We start from the raw sequence: 12,347 nt of genomic DNA, 5'->3' as shown, positions 1-12,347 counted from the left end.
GTTGTCTGTTGGTGGGGCTGGGTGCTAGGCAAGAGTCAGAGCTTCCTAACAACGCAGCAGCCATCCATCCATTAATCTCTAATGCCTTTAGGAGCCCTTGACAAGAGGCCACGGCTAACTCAGGGAAAACAGAGGCTTAAAAAGCCAGCTCCTAAACCACCAGAGGAGCTAGTGAACAGGTGAGTTTAAAGAATCATAGAATATCAGGGTTGGAAGGGACCTCAGGAGATCATTGAGTCCAACCCGCTGCTCAAAGCAGGACCAATCCCCAGACAGATTTTTTTGCCCCAGATCCCTAAATGGCCCCCTCAAGGAATGAACTTACAGCCCTGGGTTTAGCAGGCCAATGCTCAAACCACTGAGCTATCCCTCCCCCATATTGTTACACGACTGAACCAATTAACTTTCCTCCTCCCCTCAGTGTGCTCTGTGCATCAGCTGATTGCCAGAGCTAGCTCCATTTGAGTGGTGCCATATGCAATGGTGCCAAGTGCAATGGCTGATATACACTTTGGGGTCCTTGTTCAGAGTTAAAAGCTCTAGCCTGCAAGCTCCTCAGAGCAGGGATCGTCCCTTATTGAATGTCAGGGGAGCTCCCAGCACACTGTGGATGCACATTATTATTTCGGTATTAAGCACCCTTCAATTTCTGCTGTCACTAATTACTATGCTCTGTATCAGAGAGTGCCCGGGGGGCCTAATCAGGATCCAGGGCAGCAGAGTATAAAACACATTTTCTTTCCAGAGGAGCTTACTCCCTACCTTTATGTATATTAATCATTATTACTAGTTTTTACATAGCAGCTTACAGCCTAGGATCTCCCCAAGCATGTCTCATCTTTACTGATGAGGAAAGCAAAGCACAGAATAATTAGGGCCATATTCTTCAACAGTGGCCACTGATTTTGTGCTGAGGCTCCCAAAGAAAAGATACACACAGCTAAACGCAAGTGGCCACTCTTGAAAATGTAGGACTCTGTGAGTTACCTAAGGCTGCCTGGTGAATCTCAGTGGCAGAGTTGAGAACAGAAGCTAACCCTGAGGACATCCAGTCCTGCTCTCGATTCCTGGTTAACCACAGCTAATACTGATACAGTATTTTCTAAAAACCGTACACACGTTATTAGCCCCCGTGCAACTTCAATAACATTCCATAAAGATTTTGTGTTTTAAAAAATGTTCTTCAGCTTTACACCAGAATAGATTTATACATTGCTTATTTCTGAGCTTTCAGAGGGGATGCTTTCATTTTTTTTCCCCTGCTGTTAACATGTCCCTTAAATGCAAGCAGAAGGAATGGGGGAGACAATTCTAGAAAAATACATTGGCTCAGCCACTCCTGGGACACAAAACCGAGCTAAAATTTACAAGGTTTTTTACCTTCTTGTAGTCCCCCCTCACAATCCCTGTTGTCTGTTCTTGCACATACCCAAATTCATGGCTTCTTTAGCCACCACTATAAAAGCTATGCTTGAGAATATCCGTAGGCCCAGATCCACAAAGGTATTTAAGCTCCTAATTTCTGTAAATTAGGGGTCTAAATATCTTTGTGTATCCTTGTGGTACACAAGGTTTAGAAGGAGTGAGAGAGCCAGATACACCTAAAAAACACACTCTAAACTTAGGCCAATAAACAACACAACCTCCAAAAAGAACAAAAAATAAACAAAAAACCCTGCAAGAGTCAAAATAATGCAGGCAGAAGTCTAGCAGCAGAGTGGGGACTATCCGGTTTATTGCAATGAATGCAGCACATATGATTACCTGCCTTGTGGACAGGTGGCATATGTCTGCATTCAGTGCAAGCAACTCAAGGCCCTCAAAGACTGCGTACGGGCTCTTGAGAGTGGCTGAACTGGAGGAACTAATGGAGACTGAGAAGTACACAGATGAGACCTCCATGGACACATCAAAGTGGTTCCACCCCCAGTCTGACAGCCTCTGTGCTGTTGAGAAGGATGAAAGTCTCGAAGGAGAACATCAAGCTGGAGCAGAGGGAAATGATCCCATAGTTGGGACCCTCCTTCCAAATGTCAGGCACCCAAAACCACCAGGAGAGGGGACCTCAGTTATTAGGAAGAGCAAGGTAATAGTAATGGGGGATTCAATCATTAGAAAGAAAGATAGTTGGATTTGTTACAACCGGGAGAAATGCAAGAACTGCCTGTCGGATGCAAAGGTTGTGGATCTCATGAGACATCTAGACAGACTTATGTGCAGTTCTGGAGAGGAGCACTGTAGCTACACAGAGACATGGGGAAAGATAGGAGAGAGATCCTGGAGGCCAATTCAGACTCCCAGGTAAGAGATTAAAATCCAGGACCTCCACGGTAGCATTCTCTGAAATGTTTCCAGTTCCATGTGCAGGGCCAGTTGGACAGAAGGAACTGCAGGGTATCAATGCATGGATGAGATGATGGTGTTAGGAGGAGGGATTTAGGTTTATGAGGAGCTGGAGAACCTTTTGTGAAAGGAGGAGCCTACAGAAGAAGGATGGGCTCCAACTAAACCAAAATGGAACCAGATTGCTGGCATGTAAAATTAAAAAGGTGGTAGAGAAGTTTTTTAACTAAGGGCTGGAGGAAAGTCGACAGGTGCAGAGGAGCACATGGTTTGGACAGACATCACTTAGACAAGGATTTATTAGAGGGGATGCTCTATATCCTAGTAAACAGGAGAGGATAGAAACTGATAAAGTACAGGTAGGAACTGAAGAGAAACAGTCAAATGAAATAATCCCATTCAATATTGACAAATTTTTTTAAGTGTTTGTATTCCAGTGCTTGAAGTTTAAATATTAAGATCGGTGAACGTGAGTGCCTGGTGTTAAATGAGGATATTGATATAACAGAGGCATCACAGAAACTTGGTGGAATGATGATAATCAATAGGGCTCAGTAATAACAAGGTACAAAATATACAGAAATAATAAAGTAGGTCATGCTGGTGGGGAAGTGGCATTATATGTGAAAGAAAGCGTAGAATCAAATACAGTAAAAATCTTAAATGAATCAAACTGTATCACAGGATCTCCATGACTAGAAATTGTATGCTTGAATAATACTTTATTGGCACAGTATAGCAGCAGTAGGAATATATTACTGAGCTCCTGACCAGGATGGTGACAGTGACTATGAAATGCTCAAGGAGATTAGAGAGTCTACAGAAAAAGAAAACCCAATATTAATGGGGAATTTCAGCTCTGCGCAGATTGAATGAAGTTGCCAGAAGTTGCGACTGGATGACAGAGGGAGGAATACTTGATAAATTGCCCTATTCTGGTCATTCGCTCTGAAGCATCCGGCACTGGCCACTGTCAGAAGACAGGATACTGGTCTAATGGACCACTGTTCTGGATGGTATGGGAGACTAGTAACAGCCTCCAGCACCTTTGATTTGTAGGTTGTTGATTCAAATTCCAGGTCAGTTCCACAGCCACTGAAAGACTGTTTAACAGCCTGAGTGCAATGAATAGCTGGTTTCTATAGTCTATCAACCAGATTTAAAAACAGGTCTTAATCAGTTAGGCTAACCCATCAGCTAGAAAAATGTCATTGCTATCACGTTAGGCACATATCGGGTGGTCCTCACCAGAGTGGATGTAGATGCACTAGAACTGGTGCGGTTTTTCTCAGTCACGTAATGTTTAAATCTTATCAGGAATTCTATCACAAAAAGGACCATAGCTCGAAGAAACAGTTTAATTTTGACCGAAATTGGTTGAAAGCTTCTAAATACAACTGATAATGCAAAATATTTGTCATTATTTGTAGCATGGACAGATTTGAGAAAAAGTCCTAAGACTCCTGCACCAGCAACTGATATTAACATGGTGTACACCACGATGAAATATTTTCAAGATACGTGTCACTCTCTGGGCCAAGACTGGACCTATGACGCATATGATGAAGGAATCTACTGCAAAGCACAGTTGATTAAATGGAGGAATCAAAACAAATTTGAAAATGATCACCTTGAGATGGAAGGCATGCATCATGCAAAGAATTTCATAGGCCATACAGGCAGTGTGATGCAGGAAATTGAGTTTCAAGTCACCCATGTGGAAGTCAGCATCCATGATGCTTCAGTCATCAGCCATGCTTTACGAGGAGAAGCATATAACCATGGTGTTAGAATCCACAAACTTATGAGTGAGGCAATGAGTTGCTTGAAATGGATGGAACTTAGCGATTCCATCAACAACGATGTTCTTCCAAAAGATGCAAAGAGATGCATCTTAGAGAAAGCTTGAACATGAACGAAAGCATTTGAAGATGTGGAGAAGGCACATATAGGAACCAGAGTGGAAGCACAGAATGATCTTTCAGACTTCATGAACCATCATTCCATCAACTCATGGACACTTATGTTACCCAAGGAAATATATTAGATATATTTCTGTTCTGGAAAAACGATATAGCAGATTTCTCCCTTTTACGGATAGATTTCATAGCAGCAAAAATAGACAATAACAAGTCCATGGAGCTTGAGACATTTGCAGAGATGATTCCACTTGATATCCAGTGTGGTCATATGAATTGGGCTAGATGGGATGGTGTAAAATGTAGCAGAAGCCAGACTTCTAGTGGAGGAGATGTATCATGCCCTGGTTAATAGTCAAGAAGCAGTATACTGGACTGCCAGACCCTTCAGAGGTGTATGGTATGATATGGCCACAGAGCAGTCTCTCAACAAGGACCATGGGAAGCATCAGCATCTTTGCACAAAAGATAAGGCTCTGATCAGGGGAATACCTGACTGCACATTTTAAGGCAGCTGTAACAACTATGGCCAAACAAATGGGTGGAATACAGCCTTCAGCAACAGAGCTCCACAAAGAAGCTGCCCCAAAGTGTCTGGCTGCAAATGAACTGCTGTCCAAGATATTATAAAAGCTGTGACTGAAAGAATGGCAAATCCGTGTTGCGCTAAACCTGGAAGAAGCCCAGACAATAGAAAGCCACTTGTGAACATTGCAACGTCTTCTGTGGCCCCCACCTGAAACTGCATGAAGTTTGTGTGTGATGAGAGAATGGCACACAAAGAATGAAGCAGCTTGAAACCAATAGGCTGCAAAGGGGTGAGGCAGGCCTCTTTGATCCCATAAAAAGGCATAATCTGAAATTGTTTGGTAACCTCAACAAGACAGATGAACAAAAGAAGCAGCAGACAGCACAATCAGTAACTACTGATAGTCAGCAAGCTGACAGGTATTGCCCAGTTCAGAGATGTTTATATCCAGGGTTTGATGAAGTATGTCCTGGCACCTGTCCCACTTTCCCTCTTCAACTTGGATGGATCTCTAAGAAAGACCCAAAAGAGCAACACATTGTCTTGGCTGGAGAAAAATCTGTCAGTGGTTGAGCTAGCCAACGTTAGCTATTATTGACCTCCTGATCCTTCTGCAGATGGTGTGCACTGATACTGCCAAGTGCAAAACTTCTGGCGAGCTGCTTGATCAGCTGCTAAACATTATCCCTAGACTAACATGTCAATTCACTGCTGCTGTTGGTGACAACTATGCAGATAAAGACTCAGTCAAATCTGGTGAGCGAGCCTATGGGAGGAATGTCCAAATGCAAGAAGTTTGAAACCCCACTGTGTTATCACTATTACCAAAGCAATGCTTGAAGAGCTCATCACATTCAAAGAACAAATCTAACATTGCAAACTTCCTCCTCAGTGACTGGTTTGTGAAGTGTGAACAGAGTTTGTTGCCTGGTGCTGAAGCATACCTTGCTGGTGGGTTTCACAACCTCTCACGAGCAGTGAAAGTAGTGCCAGACAACCATTCTGCAATACCAGAACTTGAGGCAGATCACGAGGAAGCAGATTCACGCATGGTTTTGGCACGTTGCTGATGCAAAGCAAACACTTGGAGTAAACAAGGTGCTAATGCGGAGCTTGGACTCAGAGGTTGCATCTATGTGCCCAAGATATGCTCTGTTCTTGGGGTAGATTAATTCTATTTCAAAACTGGAGTTGGCCCAAAGAAGAGATTTGTTCCCATGCACAGCATAGCTAGGGAATGGGGAACGGACGTGAGTCTTGTGTCACCATTCATCAGCTTTCAGTGACGTGGGGAAAAGATGGCTGAAGCTAGCAGCTGAGCCCCCGGAAAAGTGGGTGGAGAAGGAATTTAGAGCTCCCCTCTCCCTCCCCTCCCCCTAGCCCTGAACAGCAGTAATGTGCAGGAAGGAACACTCCAGAATGCCTCTCAAACCCCCCCTTTGGACACCCCAACCCTCAGTCTTGGGGCTCTGTGTCTATGGCAGGCATTGAGACTGCTTGTTCCCAATTCCCCACTTGGTCTTGGGTGCGAGGCTGTGGCCTGCGGTGATGGTGTCTATTCTGCATCCCCCCACCCTGTGCTTGTTGCATTCCCCTTCTCAGCTCTCTTACTGTTAGTGATGTGTCTGTGGTACGAACCAAGTACATCCACCCTCAGCAATCCCTCTCCTCTGGCCTCAGGGCTAATATGTCTGTGGCATGCCCATTCTCAGCTCCTTGGTCACAGTGCTCTTTGTAATGTCTCTCCCACTGGATCTTCCGCTGCATTGCGGACTGTTACTCTCTCTCTCTGGAATTCCCTCACCACCACACCGGGGGTCACGGCCCAATCCACATGGGCTCATGCCACCGTGGCAGCTTTCCTTGCAGACGTCCTGTGGTAGGACATTGGCCGGGTGGCCACTTGGTCCTCCGTCCATACCTTTCAAACCCATTGTGCCCTCGCCCCTGCTGCGGCAGCGGATGCGGTTGTTGGCCATGCAATCCCTCAGACTGACTTCTGGAGAGCCCTCGTGTCCACCTCCACACTGAGTACTGCTCGGCACTCTCCCACATCTGGAATCCACATAGGGACCAGCACTCAAAGAAGAGGAGAAGGTTACTTACTCTAACTGGAGGTTTCTTTGAGATGTGTGGTCCCTATCTGGATCCCAATCCTCCATCCCCTCTGCTCCGGGCTCTGCTCCTGCCTGATAAAAGGGAACTGGAGTGGCGTCGACCCCCATGGCCTCTTAAAGCCTCAGACGTGCCACGCGGTGGGTGCACAATGCACATGTGGGTCAACAAACACCACTATGAACAGTTGTGGCTCTGAGGCATGGCGAGAATGCGCACCCCACATTTGGAATCCACATAGGGATCATCACTCAAAGAAGAACCTCGGACCATTACTTTGAATTTATGGCATGGACCGAGCTGACCTAACCAGAGAGTCAATAAAGAACCAACGAGCAGCTGAATCAAGCAGTTCTTGCTCAGTAGCACTAGCAAGATTTGAAGGGAGGTGACTGCAGACCAACCCAACTGCAGCTTTTTCGAAGTCAACAGTGGTATCTTTGGTGTCTCAGTGCAATCTTTTCTATACTGTGGTGAGAAGCTAGTATCTAGATAACAAGCGCTAGGAGTTGTTTGCCAAGAAGAACAAAACAAGTGAGAAACCCTGCAGCCTGCACAATTATGTGCAAATCATCAGCTATACATATGGACTCGTGCAACAGTTCAGTATCTTCAAGCATCCCCTGTCAAAACCAGATGGATGACAGACAGCATGGGACATTTTGTTCCTCAAATGACAGTCTGCCACCTGCACCAAAAGTCATCCTCGCCTTTGGGCAGCATTGCTGAGGAGATGCAAATGCCGCAGGGAAGATTTGATGTGATCCTATGCAGGCAACTGTGGCAGTGATGAGTATAGGAACACATCAGACACAGGTTGTGAGGGGCAATAGGAAGATTTCAACTATCTGACTATTTTTTTAAGTAAATTATAGCTCAAAGTGGTGTGGCATTAAACAATTAGTAGCTCATAGTTAGTTATATGTAGGGATTACATCCGAGTACATGTTATTCACACAGTATATTCATGCAAAACATTCTACAGATCTTCTGTTAAGAATCATTACTTTAATATAAGTAGTTTACATTTATTGTCATTGTATTCAGTGATACTAAGAAGATAATTACAGTTATACCATGTGTGCATTAGACATATAGTTCTGATGTTGTCTGCTCGGTCTGAGGCATGTTTTATAATTAGGAGGTCTTATTACCTGCATCATTTGATAAAAGCAGCAGACAGATAGTCAATTCTACAAATAATAACAAAGATTTGCAAACAAATATGCATCCGAAGAAGTGGGTATTCACCCACGAAAGCTCATGCTCCAATACGTCTGTTAGTCTATAAGGTGTCAGAGGACTCTTTGCTGCTTTTACAGATCCAGACTAACACAGCTACCCCTTTGATATTTAACAAATATTTTGTGACAGAGAAAAACTGACCCACTTCCAGCACCTACATCCGCCCTGGTAATCACCACCAGATATGTACCAAACATGGTAGCAATGAAATTTTTCTACCTGATGGGTTACTCCTTAATGCCCAAAATGGGTCTGGGCTGGTAGACTGCTAGCCCACATCCCAAAAACTACCACCACTATTGGCTGTCTTTACAGTTGTGACCAAGGGTCGAGGGATGTTTTTTGTGGTTACTGCACATGACTAGGACTCGAAAGAGCCAACTTCAGTTCCCGAGTCTGCCACAACCTCCTTGGCCACGTCTTTTAATCTATCACTCAGTTCCTGGCCTATAAAGTGGGAATAACACTTCCTTATCTCCCAGGGGCGTTGGGAGGATAAATTCAGTCATTTGGTTGAGTGCTCAGACATACAGTCTCATCATTGTGTGAATTTATTCTCTCATTTCTAGGCAATCCCTCTTGGTCCCAAACGAGGCCTGATGCTGCTTTTGCTGTCCCAGTTCTGTGGCTAAAAGAGAACCCCCTCAATCCTTCTGACCAGCTCTGAATTAATTTAACGGGAATCATGGGGTCTAAGCACTCACGAATTCTCTCCCCCCGCATTGGAGTTTGCTGCAGTAGGAACTAATTCTTCCAGCACTTTGCCCCCACATGGAAACTGATGTCATTTGTGTATTCCTTTGGTTTTTATTTAGATTGCATCAAATTAAATCCAATCCTTGAGTGCAAAGGGAAAAAAAATCCTCCTGCTTCAACGCCCACCCTGGATGATTTAAATGGAAATTAACAAGGCTTTAGTAGCAGAATAAAGGGATGAAACCGGAGCTCTCTCCGCTGTTTAACTGTAATTCCACTGAGGCTGGAAAGCAGTGATGTCATTTGCTTGCCCTGCTTAAGCTAATGCCCTGCTTAAGAGCAGCACCGCTCACTTCTTCCTCCCCCATTTGTCCGAGAAGCAGAAGATGATGAGCCAATGCCAGCGTTGAATTTGGCCCAATGCAGCAATGTGGAGGATAGACATCAGGAAGGTGAGAATACTTCTCTCTAGTGTAGCTGCCCCTGGAATATTGTGTTTATTCCTGGGTGTAGAAGGGAGCCGTACAAAAGAAAGACAGGGGAGTTGGAAGGACTGAGTTACAAGAAAAGAGCTTTGTGTAATATGACTAAATGATTAAAGGCGGGGCACCTGATAATTGTCTAATGGAGGAAATTACTGAGGGTAATGGGATAAATATTCAGAGAGAGAACATTTGGGCTGAAGATCAGGAAAAACTTCCAGACAGCCTATCAGGCTTCCCATGGGAAGTGATACAGAGCCAGTTGTTTGGGACATTTAAACCCCAGACTGGACAATACTAGAAAAATGTGCTTCAGAGAACAATCCCAGCTTGGCAGGGAGACAGGCTGGATGATCTCACAAGACTTTTCCATCTATGAATAACTTACCCTTTTTCCTGGCCTGAGCAATAACATCTGCAGCACTTTTGCTCATCACCTTGGTGACGTACAGAGGGCAGTTGGTCTGGTTGGCGATGGTTATTGCCCGGTTCACTGCTTCGGCCTCCACCTAAAAAATAAAGCCAGCTGTACGTAAGAACAAGTTCGGCTTAGCGTGGCCAGCTCTTCCGACTCACCTAGTTACAACGTTGTTTTCTTAAGAGCAGAGGGTGCGGGGGGCTCAAAGGAGTGGGGTGGGTTTGATGGATTTAAGCCATTTAGATCCCAGGTGCTGTAGAGAGATTGGCCCTTGCCATAAACTGGGGCAGCCTTGAGCAGCTCCAATTTAGAGCCTTCATGCACACAGCCTGCTCTGCAGCATCTAAAAATCCCCATAGCTGGTGCAGTCCTGCCCCCAGCTTCCTCCTACCGTGCCCCCTCCGCTGGGGCTTTTCCTCAGTTCCTCCCCAGGTTGGATCCAGGGTTTACAGCTTTCATGCCACTCTGATCCTTTTACCTGATTTACAGAAGCTGGAACCATAATGACAATTTCACCCACAGGATTTTCCATACAAGGACAGATCACATGCCTAATATTATCGTAATTGGTTGAGTGCACTCAGTGTGCTCAGCACTGCATCGAGATGGTCCCTGCCTTGAGCACTTTACTATCTAACATCACATCCTTCTATCCTTCCTCTGGAAATACCTGAGGCATTGGGAAAAGCATGTTTCCCCATAAATGATCCACCAGTCATTAAGTGCTGTACATGGGAGAAAATTCCTTCCTGACCTTTGCAGGCAATATACCCTGAAGCATGAGAATCGATTGCCCTTATTATGCATTACTACACATTTTAGTCAGTTTCTTTATTCAATCATAGGCACAGCAGTGAAATTCACTCTTGTACAGAGGGCCAACACAATGCCAATGCATCAGTTAAGCCTTAAAATTTCATCTAATAGGGAAAAGGACACCCAACAAAATAAACAGCAACCCATCCCCTTAATGCCCACACTGGGAAAGGGACCGGCCTTGACACTGCAGGCTCTGGTAAGCCGGTGGAAGAAGTCAATTCTAGAGCTGACAGCACTGCCACCAGATGGTTACATCTTCCAGGATTTAGGCCTGTTAGATGTTGAGCCCCTTCAAGTCAATGGAAACTTCAGCACCACTGCCCCTTTCAGGATCAGGCCCTTCACTAAACCTTTGTTGTTATTGGGCTTGCAAGGGAGCAGAACGTGGCCAAGGCACCATTAACTGCACTGAAGCAGCTGACCTCAAGTGCAAAGGTGGCTCCCTATGACTTGGGCTGATTCTCATTTTAGGCAGCGGCATCACAGGCAATGTATCCTAATTAAGCTGAAGGAAGAACGAGCATCTGTGCATCTACTTCAAACTGCAGGAGGGAGATGTAACGAACAAGCCAAATAAGAGAACAGCCCCATCCATTACATCAGAGTCTGATTCCTGCTTCGGACTGAGCTAATCCTCCATGATGCTGGGCATCCTCTTTTCCATCTGAAGTCAACGGGACTTGAGGGTGCTGAGCAGTTTGAACCCAAGTGTCATGCAGTTTTCCTCCAATGCCACCATCTGTTATTGTTTTCCTTATGCAATCAGGAAAATATGTCAAGGAATACAAGGGTGGATGGGAAATCTGGATGCAGATGTTTGCGCACAGCATCCAGGAAACAGTCCCCATCCCCAGAGCCAACAATAGGGGAGAAAAGGGGAGGGTTTGTGTTCCAGTCGGGCCGGGCATTGTTCCTCTCAACCCGCAACAGCATTTGAAACTGAAAGATTTATGGCTGGCACTAAAATGCCTTTGGATGCTGCTTGACTGAACAAAGCTGAAGGGAAGTAAATAAAAAAGGGGGGAGGCTGTGAAAATGATCTCACTCACTGGGCTTTCAGCAGCACCACATCTGGCACCTTTAGCAAAGCCCTGAAACTTTGGAGGAACAAACAGAATCTCCTTGTACAGAAAGGGCAGCCCTCCCAGAGCCAAGATTCCATGGTGCAATGTCCAGCCCAGAGATACTGAAAGCTCAGAGGAGCACAATACAGCAGGAACAGAATTTAGGACCAAATCCTGTGTTGTTATTTACGCAACAATTTTCAAAAGAACCCTAAGGGATCTAGGTATCCACCTCCCACTGAATTTCAGTGTGATGTGGGCACCTAATCCCAGCACAATCAATGGGAGAGGAAGGATGGTCCAATGATTAGGACACCAGCCTAAGTCCCAACTCCACCACAAACTTCCTGTGTGACCTTGGTCAAGTCACTTAGTCTCTGTGCCTTAGTTTCCCATGTGTAAAACAGAAGCCTTAGCATTTCCTTATCTCATAAGAAAATAAATACGTAAGAGCAGTGTTTCTCAAACTGGGGCCGCCGCTTGTGTAGGGAAAGCCCCTGGCGGGCCGGGCCGGTTTGTTTCCCTGCCTCGTCCGCAGGTTCAGCCTATCGCAGCTCCCACTGGCCGCGGTTCGCCGCTCCGGGCCAATGGGGGCTCCTGGAAGCACCATGGGCCGAGAGACATGCTGGCCGCCGCTTCCAGCAGCTCCCATTGGCCTGCAGCGGCAAACCGCGGCCAGTGGGAGCCACGATCAGCCGGACCTGTGGATGGGGCAGG

At 45.6% G+C, this 12,347-nt stretch overlaps 1 protein-coding gene across 5 annotated transcripts in view; it reads right to left on the bottom strand.

Moving 5' to 3' along the window:
• DPYSL2 (dihydropyrimidinase like 2) overlaps positions 1 to 12,347 on the bottom strand; it is a 96,920-nt gene that overhangs the window by 17,977 nt on the left and 66,596 nt on the right. For all 5 annotated transcript variants that reach the window (XM_045005591.1, XM_045005590.1, XM_045005593.1 and 2 more), the window contains one exon: positions 9,718 to 9,838. In XM_045005591.1, the coding sequence (XP_044861526.1) occupies positions 9,718 to 9,838 (121 nt within the window). The remainder of the gene's footprint in view (positions 1 to 9,717; positions 9,839 to 12,347) is intronic.

Source organism: Mauremys mutica, chromosome 2 (assembly GCF_020497125.1).
Source record: "Mauremys mutica isolate MM-2020 ecotype Southern chromosome 2, ASM2049712v1, whole genome shotgun sequence".
Lineage (NCBI taxonomy): Eukaryota > Metazoa > Chordata > Testudines > Geoemydidae > Mauremys > Mauremys mutica.
This window is presented reverse-complemented; position numbering and strand designations above follow the sequence as displayed.